A 22,792-nucleotide genomic window follows, 5' to 3' on the forward strand; every position below is an offset into this window, starting at 1 on the left:
GATCGGACTGCTCCTCGAAACAGTAAATATTGGAAGTTTTTAGAAATTATCATGGGGCCATAACATAGAAACTAGAAGATGCTTTTGTAGAAAAGCGCATGTCTCCCCCAATGCATAGTCATATAGGAGTGACCCCAAAAATAATAGGAGTCATCTACTCTACATGACCAATCATCCTGTGACCTTTGATGGAGTGACCAAAAAAACAATACGGGTCATCTACTCCATACGCCCTGCCACCCTATGAAGTTTGAAGGTTCTAGGTCAAATGGATCTCCAGTTATTGATCAGAATTGAAGTGTGACAGACGGACGGGGCAAAAACAATATGTCTGCCCCAGTGTGTGTGTGTGTGTGTGTGGGAGGGGGGGAGACATAAATCATAAATAGGAGCACACTTTACACTTTATGGCTGAAAGTTTGAACAAATTCCACTTGATAATAAAAGAGGAGTTTGACATATCAAAATATATACCTTTTTGAATGGCCATTACTCAAATTACAGAAATTTTTAAAAAGAGCACAGCCTGCAGGTGCCATCGCTCATCTGTAAGTTCATGGACAATAATACGCAAGAAATGAGTTACGGTTCCTGGCCTTCTTACTGATCTTAATTGATGACAAAAAATGTATGAAGTTTCAAAACTATGTTAAGTATTCAAGAAATGTAGAATCAAACAAAAAGCAACCAAAAAACACTGATTTTCCAAGTTAAAAAGGCCCAAAATTCTAACAAAATACAAGAGAAAGTTATGGTTCTTAACCTACTTACTAATCTAATGATAACAAGCAAATTCGATGAATTGGTATCCCCCGCCGAAAGGGTTTGTGGTGAGGAATGGCATAAAAAATATATCCGGCAAAAAGTTAAGGATGTTACTAAGAAGCAAATAATTTCAACAGTCAAAATCAATTTAACAGAAAATGAATGCTTTTTTATGGTTTGGGGGTGGGGAGCCAGCGGGTGTGACGGGGTGAGGGTACAAAACATCACATGTTTATTATAAATATTGATGGAAAATGAAAAATGAAAAAAAAAAACAATGGGTTGGGGGGGGGGGTGTGATGCATGATCGGGGTGGTGCGCATGATGACTCAGCGGGATGGAGGAGTGAGGTGGGGGAACAGTACAATTGGTTGGTTTGTTATGTACAAATCTGTAGATTTTTAAACAATTAAAGGGCAATAACTCTAAGGAAAATTGACCAATAAAAAAAAAAATGACACGCATCATCGAAGTATGTTGGTTCATATTTAATTCAAGTTTCATGAAATTCTACTAGCTTGTTACTGAGAAATGGCTGCAGACGTGGATTTTTCATTAAATCAAGGGCAATAACTCTTAAGGGTTAACGACGAAAATCAAATTTCTAAGTACAAAAAGGGCCATAACTCTGAAAATGCTTACCAGAGTTATGGTTCTTGGCCTATGTAGTCATTTAATGATGATAAAGAAGTGTGCAAAGTTTCAAAGCTGTAGCTAGTTATAGTTTTTAAGAAAAGGTGAACCTCAACAAAAATTTTAACCAACGCCAATGTCAACAATCAAGTGATGACAATACCTCTGTTAAAATTTGAATCAGGATCTTGTTATTTTAAAATAATGAAGATTCTCACAAAAAATATAGATCTATATAGCAAGCATTCAGTGAAAAATAACATCGACTATTTCCTGCAATGGTTCATACAGGGAATCCAAGACTGAATTAAAGTACTTTTCAAGAACTTTCAAGTACTTGCGCTATTCCTATAAAACACCACCTTAAATATGTTAGTTGTAGTACAGAGGTTGTTGCTCTCTTAACAGAGCTAGAGTCCAAATACTGAACAAATTTAAGATTAATACCTTGTTTAGTATCTGTAGGAAAGGCTGGGATGTATCTTTACGAGGTTTAACATCCATTCTTGCTGCTAGTTGATACATTAGTGGTAGCCATTTGTAGGTTTTGATTTCAGACACAGCTTCCTGTTTATAGAAGTTTGATCAAACTAAGCAACATAATTTCTTCATAGATATAACAGTGTCTAGCACAACTAAAAAATATTAAATTATTAATTTGTCACACTTTTTGACTTCTAACAAATACAAAATATTACCTGTCCATAAATTAAAATTTTATATACACAATTTATAACTGCATAACAAAGTGCAAAAGTCATCTTCTTACAGTAAAATTAGCCAACCAACTTGTAAGAATTGATTAAAGTTTACACTTCCATGAAATGATTGTTCTGTTGGATTTAACTCTGTTTTCAACAGTGTTTCAGTTATATATGGTGGTCAGATTCCTGGTATTTACCGGAATTAACATGCTCTTTACACGTAACTGCAAGGTGGAGGAAGAACAACTTTCGACATCTTATATTCAGTCAATAAACACTTTTGCTCTGGCAAGGGAGCTAAAAGGGTGCATGGAATGATATATTTCCAAATTTTCAAGATTTCATTTGCCTAGGAACCTTTCAGTAATATCTATCTAGTAAAATACACAACTATAAATTATTTAATACCTCCATCATACTATTTACATCCTCGCTGTGTACATTATTGAACCAGAGAGATGTTAGCCGGAAGACGCGTAAATTATGCTCGTCGCCACATCTCAAACATTTGATGTAATTATGGACAGCCTTCAACAAGAAAATGTTTCTATCTTCCTTCATACACTCCAGTTCATGTTTATCTATCTCCGTCTGCTTCTCTAATGTACGCAGGTATCGACTGAAAACAGTTACCAGAAATATAAATATTATCTATCATGTAAATTATACATCTCACACAATTAAAATATCCTTCAATATCTCTCCTGATCACAAAGCTGAGGAAAGACAGAAGTGGAAGTTTAATATCACTAAACACTGAAATTTTATGCTAAACTAATCAGTCTTTCAGTATGTCTTACCAGTAAATGCATCACTTCTTTCAATGTTGTTGTCGAGATCAAGCCAAACCAATGCAAATGAGGTTAAACAAAGCATTCCTTAACTAGATTTAAATCATTTTTTAGGAGGGTAAACATAACTAGTTAAATTAAATGATATCTTACTCTCTCCCAGATTCTCCTTTCATAACTTCTCGCAGACGGTCAGCTTCCTGTTGCGACTTCCTCATCAGTGACTGTTTGGCCTCGTAGGTACTTGAATTCATGTAGTTCACAATATTTTGATACTGTGCATCGGCGTACTTTGCCAGAGCAAGGTAAGCATCTACCGACTTATCCTCTGACTTGCCCAACTGTTCATACATGTTGATAGCCTACAGATTCAGATAATGAATTATTACAACAGGTCTTTATGATTAATACATCAGTAAATATATATTCTCTTGACATATTTCCATGCTAAAAACAAGACTAGAACAAGAGCTTGTAGAACACAAAATGCCCCCCTTGATGCATTCAGTAACTGCACAAGGAACAGAAATTATTTGGTCACTGTTAACTGGACATTTGACGTCAAATTTGACCTCGAGTAATAATTATGGATTATTTACCAGTCATAATTGACCTCCGTATCAACTTTCATGATCCTAGTCCCAAGCATTCTCAAGTTATAGTCCGGAAACGGTTTAACTGAGACCTTGAATTTTGACCTACTGGCCTCAAAATCAATAGAGGTTGTCTGCAGGTCATGACCAACCTCCCTATCAACTTTCATGATCCTAGGCCCAAGCATTCTTGAAGTATCATCTGGAAACGGTTTAAAACTGTTCCAGGTCACTGTGACCTTGACCTTTGACCTATTAACCACAATAGCTTGGAAAGATGAAAAAGTACATTATTATCACATTTCATCTTCTATTCAATGGTGAATGATATAAATAGGATTGAATCATATGTAAAGAGAAACTTGTTATAGAAATAGTAGGGGTCATCTGCTGGTCATTATCAATCTCCCTATGAAGTTTTGTGATCCTAGGCCCAAGCGTTCTCAAGTTGTCGTCCGGAAACCGTTTTAACTGTTCCGGGTCACTGTGACCTTGACCATAGTCCTACTGACCTCAAAATAAAAATTCGGGTCATCTGCTGGTCATGACCAACCTCACTATAAACTTTCATGATCCTAGGCCCAAGCGTTCTTGAGTTATCATCCCGAAACTGATTGGTCTATGGATCGACCAATTGACATCTGCAAAACAAAATAGAACCCTCCTTCTTCGAAGGGGGACATAAATATTAATGTTGATGTCTTTTAATGTCTGCATTAATATCTGCATTTCTTTCACCAGAACTTTTTAGGTTTGAGGTCACACTGCACAGTTATAAGTTATATGGTGGCTTTCCTGCTTTTGATAGTGCAGGAAGACCTGTGGTGCACCTCCTTGCATCATTTCATCATTGGTGGACACTAGGATAGAGCCACCAACCTTCCGGAAGCCAACTGGATGGCTTCCTAACATGAAGAATTTAACGCCCCAAGCAAGGTTCTAACCTGCATTAACAATTTGAAAGCAGATTCCACTTTCAATTTTAACTTACCCTTTCCATATAATTCTCCATGATGATGTTGGGATTTTCCGATCTAGTTTCTGCCAACCAATTACCATAGATACTGAGTGCTTGTGGGTAAAACATGGCTGCTACTTGGTCTGTAGAACGTAACTGAATTGCCAAAAAAGTTTATAACAATCTCATAACAAGAGTATAACAACATAATGGAATACAGAGAATATGTTACACTGCAATGGAAAGATGTAATTTTAAAAATACAAGTCCAAAAGTTTTTGGATATAATGTTGCCTTTTTTTTTTACTGCATCCATTGTTTTCTTTTATTCAATTTCAAATAACTCCTTTGGCCCAAATCCCATTGACAAAAATATGGGGTTTTTTTTCAAAATTTTAAAGATAAAATTCAAAACCGAAAAGGCAAAACTAAAGATAATGCTGTTCCATTTATTTTACTACTAAATGCCTTTACACAATTTACAATACTTTTTTTGACAACTGTTCCCATTCAGGCATCTGAAAAAGACATTTATTTATCTATAATAATACACAGAGAAGATACTGAATTACTTATTCCCTGAATGTATTACCTTTCTAAGTTTATCAATCATGCCTTTCAGCAATGGTTTGGCAATATTCTCCTCTCCTCTTGCCCAGTACAACTTTGCCTCCTCAATCTGTGTAGGTATACTAAGAGACAGGTCCGATATGTCAAGTTCTTTCACTGTAGCTATAGCCCTTTCAGATACCTACAAAATACCCAGAACTTTATATTAAACTAGAATTGTCACAGGAGTGACAAATAATACTCCCACAATACGGCCTTGTCACATAAATATGGCAAATTTTAAGTTGGAAAGGGGCCATAACTATGTCAAAAAAATTGGTGGTTTGTAGCCAAAGTCAAACTTGACCTGTATTTTATGATGTTACACATGTGTACCAGAAATTATTTAAATCTGTCAAGCCTTTCATGAGTTATTGTCCGGAAACCAGGAGTTTGACAAATTGCAAAAGGGGCCATAACTATGTGAAAACAAGAGCACCGCAGAGAAATATACGCCCAAATGTGACCTTGACCTTGAAGCGAGCCAACTAAAACATGCGCTCTGCACCTTGTCTGGATGTGGTGAACATTTGTGCCAATTTTCTTTAAAATCCTTCAAACAGCCTAATTGACTCCCCTACATGATGCCTGGTTGCCTCCCTTACCTGATGCCTGGTTGCCTCCCTTGAGCTGGTAGCCAGTTGGTGTAAACTATCCACATACAATCTGAACACACTTCTGTTATCTGTTTTCTCCCAAAGTAGTTTTACAGCTGAACATTTCATGTACAAGGTAGGCAGGGTGAACTTGATATCACTGTCAACATCCAGTAACAGGTCCAAGTCTCTGGTTTCTATACTCCCCGACTCTCTAAACCTGTTTCAAAAGGACATACCGTTTTATATCAAGGAACTAGCATACAGCTTTTAGATAACTTCCAAATTACTTTGCTAGAAGCTTAATTACAAGTCTATTGCTCACAAGATAATCCCAACTGTTATTTCAAATAAAGAATTTAAATCCATTGGTACATGAAAGGAAATATCTGAACCTACATTGGCATGACAACAGAGCCTAGCAACAACTTACACAACCACTCTATCAACTGCATAACCACTATAACCTTGAATTCTTTTTACAAAAACCAAAAATAAAGTTTTCTGAGCATTTGAGTGGGTTGCAGTCATGGATGCAGTAGACCAATCCAAATGTACCAATACTTTCCCTGAAATTTTTGGATAACTAAAAATAAAGACAAGAGGACCATGATGGTCCTGAATCGCTCACCTGTCCCAACATGACCCAGTTTTGAACTGAGTATGACGTCGTTTTTTTTCCTATTATTTGACATAGTGACCTAGTTTTTGAGCTCATGTGACCCAGTTTTGAACCTGATCTAGATATCATAAAGATGAACATTCAGACCAACTTTCATACAGATCCCATGAAAAATATGGCCTCTAGAGAGGTCACAGGGTTTTTTCATTATTTGACCTGCTGACCTAGTTATTGATGGCATGTGACCCAGTTTCAAAATTGACCTAGATATCATCAAGGTGAACATTCTGACTAACTTTCATGAAGATCCATTCAAAAGTATGGCCTCTAGAGAGGTCACAAGGTTTTTCTATTTTTAGACCTAATGACCTAGTTTTTGACCGCAGCTGACCCAGTTTCAAAACTGACCTAGATATCATCAAGATGAACATTCAGACCAACTTTCATGCAGATCCCATGAAAAATATGGCCTCTAGAGAGGTCACAAGGTTTTTCTATTATTTGACCTACTGACCTAGTTTTTGACAGCACATGACCCAGTTTCGAACTTGACCTAGATATCATCAAGGTGAACATTCTGACCAACTTTCATGAAGATCTTGTGAAAAATATGGCCTCTAGAGAGGTCACAAGGTTTTTCTATTTTTAGACCTACTGACCTAGTTTTTAATCACAGTTGACCCAGTTTCAAACTTGGCCTAGATATCATCAAGATGAACATTCAGACCAACCTTCATACAGATCCCATGAAAAATATGGCCTCTAGAGAGGTCACAAGGTTTTTTCATTATTTGACCTACTGACCTAGTTATTGACGGCACGTGAACCAGTTTCGAACTTGACCTAGATATCATCAAGATGAACATTCTGACCAATTTTCATGAAGATCCATTCAAAAGTATGACCTCTAGAGAGGTCACAAGGTTTCTCTATTTTTAGACCTAATGACCTAGTTTTTGACCGCAGCTGACCCAGTTTCGAACTTGATCTAGATATCATCAAGATGAACATTCAGACCAACTTTCATACAGATCCCATGAAAAATATGGCCTCTAGAGAGGTCACAAGGTTTTTCTATTATTTGACCTACTGACCTAGTTTTTGAAGGCACGTGACCCAGTTTCGAACTTGACCTAGATATTATCAAGGTGAACATTCTGACCAATTTTCATGAAGATCTTGTGAAAAATACGGCCTCTAGAGAGGTCACAAGGTTTTTCTATTATTTGACCTACTGACCTAGTTTTTGAAGGCACGTGACCCAGTTTCGAACTCGACCTAGATATCATCAAGGTGAACATTCTGACTAATTTTCATGAAGATCTTGTGAAAAATATGGCCTCTAGAGAGGTCACAAGGTTTTTCTATTTTTAGACCTACTGACCTAGTTTTTGATCGCACGTGACCCAGTTTCGAACTTGACCTAGATATCATCAAGATGAACATTCTGACCAATTTTCATAAAGATCCCGTGAAAAATGTGACCTCTAGAGAGGTCACAAGCAAAAGTTTACGCACGGACGCACGGACGACGGACGCTGCGCGATCACAAAAGCTCACACTGTCACTTTGTGACATGTGAGCTAAAAAACTCAACATTCTTCTCCTCATTGCCAATGCATATCATATCAAATCCTTAAAGTTTCTAGTAAACCTAAATGCTCTCTCAAATTGGCTTTTTTCCCTTTATACATGTATACTGTAACCGTTTTCCTTCAGTGAAAAATCAGCTTTTTGGTCAAAAGTTTGTGGAACCTCAAGCATATGTAATGCCATCAACTTCTTCTGAATCTTGAAGTTGTGGCCCCCAATGCTCGTATATCAACAGCTTTGAACAATAAAGTTTAACAAAGCGCCAAGACTTTTACTAAGATTTTGATGACATGACATCTAATACTGACACAGTTTAAATTTACCTTTTTACTAAATCAGTTGTTTGATTGACGATGTTGACACACATAAGATCTGCAAGAACTGGATATAGTCTCCTAGCGCTGGTCAAACATCCATCCTTCAGCCGTGACACTGCACACAACCTGAAGTAGAATATAAATATATACTTTGTTCAGATAGGCAATTTCAAGTAACTTAATAGACAGGGCTTTTCTAATTCCTACCTGTCCCGTGGGGCTGATATTGGCCTATTTCCCAGTGCCAATAAAGCTCCATTTTTCCCAGTTTTAAGCAAAAATTCTAAAGAAATATTCCCAGCTGAAATGGATTTTATTACCATAAAAAAGTTCGGCATTGCAAGTTTTGTTTTGACAAATGAAATTGAACAACTTTTCAGAAAAACCAACCCACTATTAACTTTAGTAACATGGCCATCTGTATCTCAGCAAAAATTGAACAAATGATTGTTCTGGTATACTGTGAAATCATTTAATTTGGTGGGCAGGTGGTTTTGGTCTAAACAGCAATTTCCTGGGGATATAAATTTGTGGATTTCGACTTTTGAACATAAAATGAATGGGAGTTTTACTTGTTCGTTGGGATTAATTTTCGTGGATTGACTCAACCACGAAATCCACGAAAATTAGTCCCCCATGAATATTAATGATTTCACAGTACTGTGTGTTCTGTCAGTAAAAACCTTTCAAAACACATGGATACAATAGTTTTTTATTGAATCAAGTACTTAAAACCTGTTGAATAGAAGTTTTTAAACCATTAAAATCAAATGCCACATTTCTGTAACCTGCATTTTTTTGCTTATTATAGGTGTGGTGAAAAAAAACCTTATTAAGTGTAAAACAAGAGCTGTCCATAAGACAGCCAAGCTCGACTATTCGAAATATTGTCACAGAAGCAGGAAATTATTACCCAAAACGTTAAATATCAAAAGAGTTCTAAGTTCAAAAGGGGACATAATTTGACCAAAATGCATATCAGAGTTATGGGACTTGATGTTATCAACTAGTTTTATAACCCCAAAGAAACATGTTAAGTTTCAATTCAATATCTGCATTAGTTTTGGAGATAGTAACTTGCATGTAAACTTTAAGTCCAAAAGGGGGCATAATTTTCTCAAAATACATGTTAAGAGTTATGGAACTTGACCCAGTGAGGTTGGTTATTGACCTAGAAAAAGAATAAATAAGTTTCAAAGCTATATGCCTTTTGGTAATAGCTGTATGTACTTGCACGCAAAACTTTAACTAGGATTTTCTAAGTCCAAAAGGGGGCATAATTTGCCCAAAATACATGTCAGACTTATGGGACTTGATTCTATCAACTAGTTTTATAACCCCGAAGACCCATGTGAAGTTTCAATTTAATATCTGCATTAGTTTTGGAGATAGCAACTTGCATGTAAAACTTCAACCAGGATTTTCTAAGTCCAAAAGGGGGCATAATTTGGCCAAAATACATGTCAGAGTTACGGGACTTGACCCAGTGAGGTAGGTAATTGATCTAGAAAAAGAAAAAAATAAGTTTCAAATCTATATGCCTTTTAGTAATAGCTGTATGTACTTACACGCAAAACTTTAACCAGAATTTTCTAAGTCCAAAAGGGAGCATAATTTGGCCAAAATACATGTCAGAGTTATGGGACTTGACCCAGTGAGGTAGGTAATTGATCTAGAAAAAGAAAAAATAAGTTTCAAATCTATATGCCTTTTAGTAATAGCTGTATGTACTTGCACGCAAAACTTTAACCAGAATTTTCTAAGTCCAAAAGGGGGCATAATTTGGCCAAAATGAAGGTCAGAGTTATGGGACTTGGTGCTATCAACTAGTTTTATAACCCCGAAGACACATGTGAAGTTTCAATTCAATATCTGCATTAGTTTTGGAGATAGTAACTTGCATGTAAAACTTTAACCAGAATTTTCTAAGTCCAAAAGGGGACACAATTTGCTCAAAATACATGTTAGAGTTATGGAACTTGACCCAGTGAGGTTGGTAATTGACCTAGAAAAAGAATAAATAAGTTTCAAAGCTATATGCCTTTAAATATTAGCTGTATGTACTTGCATGTAAAAACTTAACCAAGGTGTGACGCCGACGCCAGGGTGAGTAGAATCATAAGCTAGACTATTCTTCGAATAGTCGAGCTAAAAATGTTTAAGCATGGCAAATGAAGCATTTGACTATTTCTACAAGGTCTGGCAAGAATTATGATGTAAGTCTCATGTCTCAGCAACTTAAGAAAATTATCTTGTAAGATTAATTCGCTAAAAATTACTTGGGAAGACCTTAAACTTGATTCATTTTAATGTCAAACTGTAAAACTTGAAATGTAAAGGTATAACCATTACAATCACATGCGAAAAACTCCCAATTTAATTAATTTGTTGATAACCTATTCCCAATCTGACAATTCACTGCATCAAAAATCCCAATTTAATCAGGGACCTTTTCCCCCAAAACCCTAGAAAAAAAACCTGCAGGAGAATTTAATCATGTAATTCAAATATCAAAGTTTTAAAATATTTCAATATTCATTTACAGTAGGACTTACAAATGCAAATGTTAATTTTATTTCAATCTAGTATCTTTACCTCGCATTATTGAGGGCTTTGTCTGTAAATGTACTATGGTCTTCCCTGATTGACTTCATTGCTTTAAACACACTCTCATGGAATCCAGTGGCCGTTTCAATTCTGTAAAATAAAAGCAAGTATTAATAAACAAGAGGGCCAAGGTGACCCTAGGTCACTCACCTGAGAAACACACCATAACAGTGTTAACATTTTCATTAAGACTGGACCAAAAATGTGGCCTCTTGAGTGTAAACAAACATTTTCTTTGATTTGACCTAGTGACCTAGTTTTTCACCCCACATGATCCAGATTCGTGCTTGTCCAAGATTTCATAAAAACCGGACCGGACACGAAACAGACCCTGTTCAAGCCATGTTAACATTTGACTGCTAAATGTGACCTTGACCTTTGAGCTAGGGATCTGAAAGTTGTGCATGACACATCGCCTTATTATGAGGTACATTTGCACCATGTAATATTAAAATCCCTTCATTTGTTTTTTTTTTTTTGGTTGGGTTTAACGTCACACCGTCATATGGCGACTTTCCAGCTTTGATGGTGGAGGAAGACCCCAGGTGCCCCTCCGTGCATTATTTCATCACAAGCGGGCACCTGGGTAGAACCACTGACCTTCCGTAAGCCAGCTGGATGCCTTCCTCACATGAAGAATTCAATGCCTTGAGTGAGGCTCGAACCCACATCGATGAGGGGCAAGTGATTTGAAGTCAGCGACCTTAACCATTCGGCCACGGAGGCCCCAAAAAATACCTTCATGGATTGGAAATTATGGACCGGAGAGGAAAAAAGCCCTGTTGACCTTTGACCTCCAATTGTGACCTTGACCTCTGAGCTAGGGGTCCGGGTCTTGCGCATGACACGTTGTCTCTTCATGGGGAACATTTGTGCCAAGTAATATTAATTAAAATCTCTTCATGGATGACAGAGTTATGGACCGGACACGAAATTGCTGACGGACGGAATGACAGAATGATGGAAAAGCGCATTCCTATAGTCCCCGAAACTGGTTTTCAACCAGTAGGGGACTAAAAATGTGGCCCCTAGAGTGTAAACAAGCTTATTCTTTGATTTGACCTGGTGACCTAGTTTTTAACCCTACATGACCCAGATAAAAATTCATCCCAGATTTCATGCAGACAAACATTCTGACAAAGTTTCATGCACTTCAAATGAACATGCAGCCCCTATTGCACACATAAGGTTTTTCTTTTATTTTAACAGGTGACCTAGTATTTGAACCCCTATGAGCCAGATTCGAAACTGGGCTGAAGATCATCAAGATAAACATTTTGACCAAATTTCAAGAAGATATGGTCATAAACATGGCCTCTGGAGTGTTACCAAGCTTTTCCTTTGATTTGACTGGATGACCTAGTTTTTGACCCCACAGGATCTTGTTTCAAATTTAAACTAGAGATCATCAAGACAAACGTTCTGACAAAGTTTTGTAAAGATTGAGTCAAAACTATGGCCTTGAGAGTGTTCACAAGCTTTTCCTTTGATTTGAATGTGACCTAGTTTTTGACCCCACATGACCCAGATTCGAACTTGACCTAGAGGTCATCAAGACAAATATTCTGATCGATTCTCATGAGTTTCAAACTTAAATTCTGGTCTCTAGAGTGTTAACACGACTTTCCTTTGATTTGGCCTACTGACCTAGTTTTTGACCCCACATGACCCAGATTAATCTTGACCTAGAGATCATCAAGACAAACATTCTGATAAGTTTCATAAAGACTGGGTCACAACTGTGGCCTCTGGAGTGTTTACAAGGCAAAAGTTGACGGAAAACACACAACACAAGACGGACGCCAACAGACGCCAGACAATGACCGGTCACAATACCTCACCTTGAGCAAAAGTGCTCAGATGAGCTAAAAATATTGCCTGAAAGATTTATATACCCAAGGTTTCATCAAAAATTAAGTCAAAGTTGATTCAAAGTGAAACACATTGATAATGGCACCTCTAGCGGAGCAAACGCCTCCCTACACTTACAGATATATCTTTTCCAATAAGCAGACAAAATTCTACACAACCAACATATTTCAATGTTCCCAATGGTGTCTACAGTATTCCATGTGGTGTTCACGGTGTTCTCAGTGGTGTCTACCACATTCCCTGTGGTGTCTACAATGTTCCCAGTGGTGTACACGGTGTTTGCAGTGGTGTCTACCATATTCCCAGTGGTGTGTATGGTGTTTTAAGCAGTGTACACGCTGTTTCCAGCGGTGTTCACAGTGGTGTCCAGTGTTTACAACAGCGTCTATCACCTTCCCAGTGCTGTATACCGCGATCCCAGTGGTGTCAACAGTGTTCTCAGTGGTGTACATGGTGATCCCAGTGGTGAACACGGTGTACCGAGTGGTGTCAACAGTGTTCTCAGTGGTGTACACGGCCAGTGGTGTCAACAGTGTTATCAGTGGTGTACATGGCCAGTGGTGTCAACAGTGTTATCAGTAGTGTACATGGCCAGTGGTGTCAACAGTGTTATCAGTAGTGTACACGGCCAGTGGTGTCAACAGTGTTATCAGTGGTGTACACGGCAATTGCTGTGTCAACAGTGTTATCAGTGGTGTACACGGTCAATGGTGTCAACAGTGTTATCAGTAGTGTACACCACCAGTGGTGTCAACAATGTTATCAGTAGTGTACACGGCCAGTGGTGTCAACAGTGTTATCAGTAGTGTACATGGCCAGTGGTGTCAACAGTGTTCCCAGTAGTGTACACGGCCAGTGGTGTCAACAGTGTTATCAATGGTGTACATGGCCAGTGGTGTCAACAATGTTCTCAGTAGTGTACACGGCCAGTGGTGTCAACAGTGTTATCAGTGGTGTACATGGCCAGTGGTGTCAACAGTGTTCTCAGTGGTGTACATGGCCAGTGGCGTCAACAGTGTTCTTAGTAGTGTATATGGTCAGTGGTGTCAACAGTGTTATCAGTGGTGTACATAGCCAGTGGTGTCGACAGTATTCTCAGTGGTGTACATGGCCAGTGGTGTCAACAGTGTTCTTAGTGGTGTACATGGCCAGTGGTGTCAACAGTGTTATCAGTGGTGTACATAGCCAGTGGTGTCGTCAGTGTTCTCAGTGGTGTACATGGCCAGTGGTGTCAACAGTGTTCTTAGTGGTGTACATGGCCAGTGGTGTCAACAGTGTTATCAGTGGTGTACATAGCCAGTGGTGTCGTCAGTGTTCTCAGTGGTGTACATGGCCAGTGGTGTCAACAATGTTATCAGTGGTGTCAACAGTTTCTTAGTTGTGTACATGGCCAGTGGTATCAATTCTCAGTGGTGTACATGGCCAGTGGTGTCGACAGTGTTCTCAGTGGTGTACATGGCCAGTGGTGTCAACAGTGTTCTTAGTCGTGTACATGGCCAGTGGTGTCAACAGTGTTATCAGTGGTGTACATCGCCAGTGGTGTCGACAGTGTTCTCAGTGGTGTACATGGCCAGTGGTGTCAACAGTGTTCTCAGTGGTGTACATGGCCAGTGGTGTTAACAGTGTTCTCAGTGGTGTACATGGCCAGTGGTGTCAACAGTGTTATCAGTGGTGTCAACAGTTTCTTAGTTGTGTACATGGCCAGTGGTATCAATTCTCAGTGGTGTACATGGCCAGTGGTGTCGACAGTGTTCTCAGTGGTGTACATGGCCAGTGGTGTCAACAGTGTTCTTAGTCGTGTACATGGCCAGTGGTGTCAACAGTGTTATCAGTGGTGTACATCGCCAGTGGTGTCGACAGTGTTCTCAGTGGTGTACATGGCCAGTGGTGTCAACAGTGTTCTCAGTGGTGTACATGGCCAGTGGTGTTAACAGTGTTCTCAGTGGTGTACATGGCCAGTGGTGTCAACAGTGTTCTCAGTGGGTACATGGCCAGTGGTGTCAACAGTGTTATCAGTAGTGTACATGGCCAGTGGTGTCAACAGAGTTCTCAGTGGTGTACATGGCCAGTGGTGTCAACAGTGTTCTCAGTGGTGTACATGGCCAGTGTTCTCAGTGGTGTACATGGCCAGTGGTGTCAACAGTGTTCTTAGTGGTGTAAATGGCCAGTGGTGTCAACAGTGTTCTCAGCGGTGTACATGGCCAGTGGTGTCAACAGTGTTCTCAGCGGTGTACATGGCCAGTGGTGTCAACAGTGTTCTCAGTGGTGTACAAGGCCAGTGGTGTCAACAGTGTTCTCAGTGGTGTACATGGCCAGTGGTGTCAACAGTGTTCTCAGTGGTGTACACGGCCAGTGGTGTCAACAGTGTTCTCAGTGGTGTACATGGCCAGTGGTGTCAACAGTGTTCTCAGTGGTGTACACGGCCAGTGGTGTCAACAGTGTTCTCAGTGGTGTACACGGCCATTGGTGTCAACAGTGTTATCAGTGGTGAACATTGTGTTCCCAGTGGTGTACACAGTATCTAGCAACCATGAGAAAGGGAAGTATCCAAAATTCTGATTGCCTTTAAAATTGGTCAGTTTTTCAGGTCAGGTGCAATTTTGTCTTTAAAGATAGTTTTGTCTAGGATATTTTTTTTTGTTTCTGGAATACTGAATACAGTTCCATTTTACATGGGTATTTTTTTTGGAGGATTTCTGGTATTTGGGGGTAACTAATGCATTATCATAGTACTTACTTGTTTGGAGAATCAATGTTCCATTTTCCCATCCTCCATGCTGCTTCAAACTGAAGCTCTCTTGTGTCAGAAGTTAAATTTGGTACATCTTCCTGTCCCATAATTCCTTGTAGGTAGGCATTAAAGACATGGTTGGCTCCAAAACATTGCAAAGCCTTTAGTGTAAAAAATAAACACAGGTTTGTTTTAAATATTTCTAACTGTAAAAGCTGCACATTATAGTAAATATTTCCACCTGGTACAACTACATAGAGAAATCTTAACAATTTTACTGATACCTTCAAAATCTTAAGTATTTGCATAAAGACTTAACGTAACTACAAAATGGATCAGCTATTAAACAAAGTGTTTATAATAAACTACTTGCATTTAATTTGGAAAAGTGGTACAGATTTGAACAAGTAAACACAATAGATTAGCCAAATGTCTGATACATGCAGCTTGATAAATGGTTTAACTCACATTTAGCAAATCATACTGATTGGAGGTTCCTGATTGGCTCATCTGAATGTCACATGACACAACTGCTTTGTCCCACTGGTTCTCCTGTTGATAGGTGCAGATTCTGGAAATGGGAATTGTTGCAGTTTATGAAATATTTTCACACTGGACAACAATATGGTTATGCACAATGAATTAAAAGCACACATAAAATGGCTTGGTATGGGCGAAACCGGATACAGTCTTCAAACTTTTAGGACAGTTCTCTGTAATGGGTCAAAGCCTACAGACCTGTCAAAGAACAGAACCATGCCACTGGGTGATATGAAATATTTGCTGAGAAACAGCCAACCAGATGCTGGACCTCTGATACTTTGATTTCAAAACACTACTTTATGAAACTGTACCAGTATTACCTTCAGATACATTTGAATAAACATTGGTATGACAGCCAAGTGAATAAAGTGTTAGCTACTCATCCTAATAGTCATGTGCTTGAACCTACTGGGAGTGTTCTGGTGAAATTACATTTTTAAGGAAGCAAATATATATAAATGGCAATAGCTGTTAGAAATTCTCCATGTTAAATTATCTAGCTAATGTTAGTCCGTTTAAACTAAAACATATTGAACTGCAAAATATATTACACCCAACCTTGAGGAAGTGTCTGCTTTTCTTCCAGCACCACAACCATAAACCCCATCTGGGTCCCCGATCCAACTGTAAGCCTCCAGCAGCAAATCTTGTACAGAGACACCTGACTGGGAACTAGAGGTCTCACTAAGAGTATCGATTCTCGTATCCTGGCTTGACCCCTGAGATGACCTCTGTGACTGACTACCTCTACCTGTTTCAGTTTTTTCCCTATATGTAGAGAAAGGAAATTCTTAAATAAAGTAACGCATACCTTTAATATACCACGAGTAAATGGATGATTTAAAAGGAACAGACTTCAGAATGCTAAATTATACTCAAGAACTTGTTTACTACCACTGAACAAATTTTTTGTTGATCTTTTTAGTTTATTATTCTAAACTAAAGGTATGTCCATAAGAAACTGTTCTCCCACTTTCTGTCACTGCTCAGATTAGCTTAGGTTGTGATAAGGAGTGGGAATAGGTGGCTTAATATATATTTCTGATAAAATCAAGGACCGCAAGACTTAGTGTTCTTGTTGAGTGGAATCCAAAACAGAATGCCAGCTGTACAACTTCACATGCTGAATAATATTCCTATATGGTTTCTCTAGTTCAAATACTTCATGGACAAAATCTTTTATATAAACAGACATGAATTTTCAAGAAAATGAAAACAAAATTTAGGCATCTTTACCTCTGCACATCACACCAGATTTCTGCAAATAATAATGCTGTAAAGTGGGCGGAGCAATACTGTGCTGCCATGGCAACCTGAAGGTAATCAACATCCAACCAGAAATTGTTGTCCCAAATGGTCATCTCCTGTCGGCTGCAAAAGAGCAATCACTATTCATATTTGACTTTAAGACAGATTTTTACTTGACTAAGCTCAAGGTAGGTGCAATGATTCTGGATTAGATTTGTATGTTTGTTTTGGGTTAAATATTATTAATGGATTCTGATCATTCAAACTTATTGACCTGTGAACCCCTCTGCATATCATCAATCTACAGAGACAATAAATTTTCAATTCCCATTATCTGTATAAACATTCAGATTCTAGGACATGCCACCAACTAAGACCAAAACAATGAAACAAAATTAATAATTCATATTATAGTCAATGGTACAAATACTCACAGGGATATTTAATGATGACATCTGTTAATTATTGAAATAATTCCATTGCTGGAGGACTGAATCAAACACTGTCATTCAAATTTTCACAAAATAAAGAGCAAAAGTCCATTACAAAGAATTTTGAAATACTGTAAAACTGCACAAATTTGCAGTTATAATTTAGCGTACTCATTTGCATATCTCAGCAATGTTATTAACATTAACATTAAACCTGTGAAAATATGGAAAAACATGAATGATGTCAAAGTTATATGACACATGCCCCATGAGAGGATAAAATTATACATAAACAAGAGGACCATGATGGTCCTGAATCGCTCACCTGTCTCCACATGACCCAATTTTCATGAAGATCCATTGAAAAATATGGCTTCTAGAGAGGTCACAAAGTTTTTCTATTATTTGACCTAATGACCTAGTTTTTTGAAGGCACATGACCCAGTTTTTAACTTGACATAGATATTATCAAGGTGAACATTCTGACCAATTTGCATGAAGATCCATTGAAAAGTATGGCCTCTAGAGAGGTCACAAGGTTTTTCTATTTTTAGACCTACTGACCTAATTTTTGATTGCAGTTGACCCAGTTTCAAAATTGACCTAGATATCATCAAGATGAACATTCAGACCAACTTTCATACAGATCCCATGAAAAATATGGCTTCTAGAGAGGTCACAAGGTTTTTCTATTATTTGACCTATTGACCTAGTTTTTGATTGCACGTGACCCAGTTTCAAACTTGACCTAGATATCATCAAGGTGAACATTCTGACCAAATTTCATGAAGATCCATTGAAAAATATGGCCTCTAGAGTGGTCAAAAGGTTTTTCTATGTTTAGACCTACTGATCTAGTTTTTGACCACAGTTGACCCAGTTTCGAACCTGACCTAGATATCATCAAGATGAATATTCAGACCAACTTTCATACAGATCCCATGAAAAATGTGGCCCCTAGAGAGGTCACAAGTTTTTTTTTTAATTATTTGACCTACTGACCTAGTTTTTGAAGGCACCTGACCCAGTTTCGAACTTGACCTAGATATCATCAAGTTGAACATTCTGACCAATTTTCATGAAGATCCATTGAAAAGTATGGCCTCTAGAGAGGTCACAAGGTTTTTCTATTTTCAGACCTACTGACCTTGTTTTTGAACGCAGTTGACCCAGTTTCAAACTTGATCTAGATATCATCAAGATGAACATTCAGACCAACTTTCATACAGATCCCATGAAAAATATGGCCTCTAGAGAGGTCACAAGGTTTTTCTATTATTTGACCTATTGACCTAGTTTTTGATGGCACGTGACCCAGTTTCAAATTTGACCTAGATATCATCAAGATGAACATTCTGACCAATTTTCATGAAGATCCGTTGAAAAGTACGGCCTCTAGAGAGGTCACAAGGTTTTTCTATTTTTAGACCTACTGACCTAGTTTTTGACCGCAGTTGACCCAGTTTCGAACTTTACCTAGACATCATTAAAATGAACATTCAAACTACCTTTCATACAGATCCCATGAAAAATATGGCCTCTAGAGAGGTCACAAGGTTTTTCTATTATTTGACCTACTGACCTAGTTTTTGACGGCACGTGACCCAGTTTCGAAATTGACCTAGATATCATCAAGGTAAACATTCTGACCAATTTTCATGAAGATCCATTGAAAAGTATGGCCTTTAGAGAGGTCACAAGGTTTTTCTATTTTTAGACCTACTGACCTAGTTTTCAACCGCACGTGACCCAGTTTCGAACTTGACCTAGATATCATCAAGATGAACATTCTGACCAACTTTCATAAAGATCCCATGAAAAATGTGACCTCTAGAGTGGTCACAAGCAAAAGTTTACGGACGGACGCCACGCGATAAAAAAAGCTCACCTTGTCACTTTGCGACAGGTGAGCTAAAAAGGGAGATAACTAAAAAAAAGCAGACACAAAAAGTCTAGACATACTTGATATTGATGATGTTAACCAAGAATCATAGCTCAAGATAAGCTGCGTATTTGCGTATTTACGCAATTAAAATTGCAGAAAACCCAACTGAATTCATACAGTGTGGGTACTGAATTGCAAGTAAAATTCCTAATACCCAATTCGTAAAAAATCGCTTGCGTATCGCATTTTCCTTATTACTAGAATGGGTACGAGACTTTAACTCTAGATTTGACTGACCGGTTATACGTTTCCGCAGAACAGGTTGCAATTTATCGGAAAAATCACAGGACCATTCAGTCAGCTGATCGTTGTGATTTGGACGCTTTGTAAACACTTTTACGTTGATAAAATGTAAAAGAGGTTGCAGAAAAAACATTGTTGAAGCACAAACAAACAAATTAGTGGGATATTTTGCTGTTCAACAATGACAGTTATCTGTTTGTGACGATGTAGTGTCACCAATACTGGATGACATCTTTTGGGAGAATGCATATTGCGGTGACCACATCGTTCGGGATATTGTGGATGAACTGATCTCCGACTGCATTAAAAGTGAAAAAGAAAACAATAGTATGGAACATTCATTACAATTTTAAATACATTTTTGTATTAAACATTGAAGGGTGCCACTAAAGTACTTAGGTACTTAGTCAATCCTGTTTAATGATATATACCATGTATACTGTGAGCAAAAAATACTCAATTGTTAGTGCGAGTTTGGAATAATACCCAATTGGTTTTAGCAAATAACCAATTACTTCTGAAAAGGCTGGGTAATGATATTATTTTTACCCAATTCAAATTTCCAATACCAAATTCAGACAAAAAGTGATGGGTAAATACCCAATTGCACCAAAAGCTAATCTGGAGCTCAAAAGAATCATTTAACTTGAATAAAAATGTAGGAGTTGAGTACACAATGTTCTATGTAGTTGTAATATTTCAAAGTCCAAAATGGGCACAGCTAAATAAGTTGGACATGCAAGCCCTACCAATATTATGGACATGTTCATTCCATGTTGAGGATGTATACCAAGATGCCTGCTATTCAACAAATACACTGCAGGTATGTATTTACTATCACTTTGCCTGACATTCAACAAATACATTGCAGGCATGTATTTACTATCACCTTGCCTGACATTTAACAAGTACACTGCAGGCATGTATTTACTATCACCTTGCCTGACATTCAACATGTACATTGCAGGCATGTATTTACTATCACATTGCCTGACATTCAACAAGTGCATTGCAGGCATGTATTTACTATCACCTTGCCTGACATTCAATCACCTTGCCTGACATTCAACAAGTACACTGCAGGCATGTATTTACTATCACCTTGCCTGACATTCAACATGTACATTGCAGGCATTTACTATCATTTTGCCTGACATTCAACATGTACATTGCTGGTATGTATTTACTATCATTTTGCCTGACATCCAACATCTTTGTCTTTTGTTTGCTCAAAATTTATTGGGGTTAATTGCACATCAACACAATTATAGGTCATATGGCAACTTTCCAGCTTTTCCTTGTGCAGGAGGACCCCAGGTGCTCCACCACACATTTTTTTCATGTACTGGTGGGAACCTGGGTAGAACCACCCCAAGTGAGGTTTCAAATATACAGCAGTGAGAGGCAAGTGATTGAAAGTCAGCGAGGCCCCATCCTAATGTCAAATAATTTCAAGCTGCTGGTAATAAATTTGTCTGCTTTTGTTTGGTTTAGAGTCCCACTGACAACTGAGCCGCGCCATGAGAAAACCAACATACTGCACTTGCGACCAGCGTGGATCCAGACCAGCCTGCGCATCCGCGCAGTCTGGTCAGGATCCATGCTGTTTGCTTTCAAAGCCTACTGCAATTAGAGAAACCAATAGCGAACAACATGGATTCTGATCAGACTGAGCGGATGCGCAGGCTGGTCTGGATCCATGCTGGTTGCGAACGCACTATGTTGGTTTTCTCAGGTTATTTGGCCACTTTTCCAGGATCTGATGATGGTGAAAGACCTAAAATGCCCCTTTGGCCATTGTTTCAGGAATGTGCGACATTTTCAACCTTCCCAATGCCTGCTAAACACAAAATGTCTTAAAGAATTCTACACTCAAAGTGAGATTTTGATCCCACAGCAGAACGGGGCAAGTGACTTTGAACTCACAGCAGCGGAGAACCCTGCCAGTAAGAAAAAAGAGCTTTGACTGTTGTGAGTATATAACACTCTAAATGGCTCTTTCTTACAGTAACTGGAATGCTTACGACAGTAATTATCTGCAGTAAGCATTCTTAATTTAACTATTGGAACAATCAGTGACGTTTCTGACAAAATTAACTGAAATACAGAATGTACTCTTAGCCATATTCAGCTTGTGTCTTATTTGAAGAAAAAGAAGAGTTTAGTAGTTTGTATGCCGAAGATAAAGAGAGGAACAGTTTATGTGTTGAAGATAAAATATTAAATCTAATGTTCTGATGATAAAAAGATTTCCATTCATGTCTTGAGAATCTGCTTTGAAGATATAATTTAAAAATTTAACATCGTTCAAGACATTTGGGAAAGTACTCTACAGTGTATGTTTTATATCATGGAGTTACTTAAAAGATACAAGGTGGTATATTTTGCTGTTCAAGTGCTGTTACGCTTATGTTTACTGCCAAACAGTCAGTCTGTCATAGCAAGTAATCAATCTATCAATCAAAGACTGAAAGTACGACATGGCTGTAGAATAAAAAACACACAGTTCATGGAAGAAAGTACCGCTGAAAGTTTGATTCAATGTGTAGGTAAATGTAAGCTTAAAACAGGATGCATTTCTATCACGTGGAATTCAAGCACATTCGATTGCATGATGTCAACGACCGACACCATATTTGAAGTGGAAACTGCCATCAGGGAATATGAACAGACTGACGGGTGGACATGTGCAACTTTTATCAGATATCCAGGTAAAATGTTTTAACTTTCAAAATCAAAACATGCTTGTGGCCGACATTAAATACATCAATGTAGGATTTTTTCCAGCTGGTTAAAGGGACGATATTCCTTAACCAAATGGTCAGAGCAAGAATGTTCTAAGTGCCTATAGATACAGGAACAGGGGCGCTAAGAACTGTCTTGCTCTCACCTCCGCTACTGAAAGCATATAAAGGTGGAATAGCGGCTGCAAAGTTGAATACTTCCAGTAATCTCATGCATTGTTTTGATATTCAGCAAAAAAAAACAACA

General features: G+C 38.2%; 1 protein-coding gene across 1 annotated transcript in view; it reads right to left on the reverse strand.

Moving 5' to 3' along the window:
- Positions 1-1,845: 1,845 nt before the first annotated feature.
- The window catches only part of LOC128554821 (serine-protein kinase ATM-like), a gene marked incomplete at both ends in the record, with an annotated part of 71,183 nt that continues 50,236 nt past the window's right edge, over positions 1,846-22,792 (reverse strand). Inside the window, 12 exons of the mRNA XM_053536133.1 lie at positions 1,846-1,965; positions 2,511-2,721; positions 3,047-3,255; positions 4,478-4,600; positions 5,037-5,195; positions 5,659-5,869; positions 8,188-8,307; positions 10,777-10,878; positions 15,398-15,552; positions 15,860-15,962; positions 16,493-16,702; positions 17,171-17,305. Coding sequence (XP_053392108.1) covers positions 1,846-1,965; positions 2,511-2,721; positions 3,047-3,255; positions 4,478-4,600; positions 5,037-5,195; positions 5,659-5,869; positions 8,188-8,307; positions 10,777-10,878; positions 15,398-15,552; positions 15,860-15,962; positions 16,493-16,702; positions 17,171-17,305 — 1,858 coding nt within the window. The remainder of the gene's footprint in view (positions 1,966-2,510; positions 2,722-3,046; positions 3,256-4,477; positions 4,601-5,036; positions 5,196-5,658; positions 5,870-8,187; positions 8,308-10,776; positions 10,879-15,397; positions 15,553-15,859; positions 15,963-16,492; positions 16,703-17,170; positions 17,306-22,792) is intronic.

The sequence above is a fragment of the Mercenaria mercenaria genome, unplaced genomic scaffold (genome assembly GCF_021730395.1).
Source record: "Mercenaria mercenaria strain notata unplaced genomic scaffold, MADL_Memer_1 contig_776, whole genome shotgun sequence".
In the NCBI taxonomy this organism is placed as follows: Eukaryota; Metazoa; Mollusca; class Bivalvia; order Venerida; family Veneridae; genus Mercenaria; species Mercenaria mercenaria.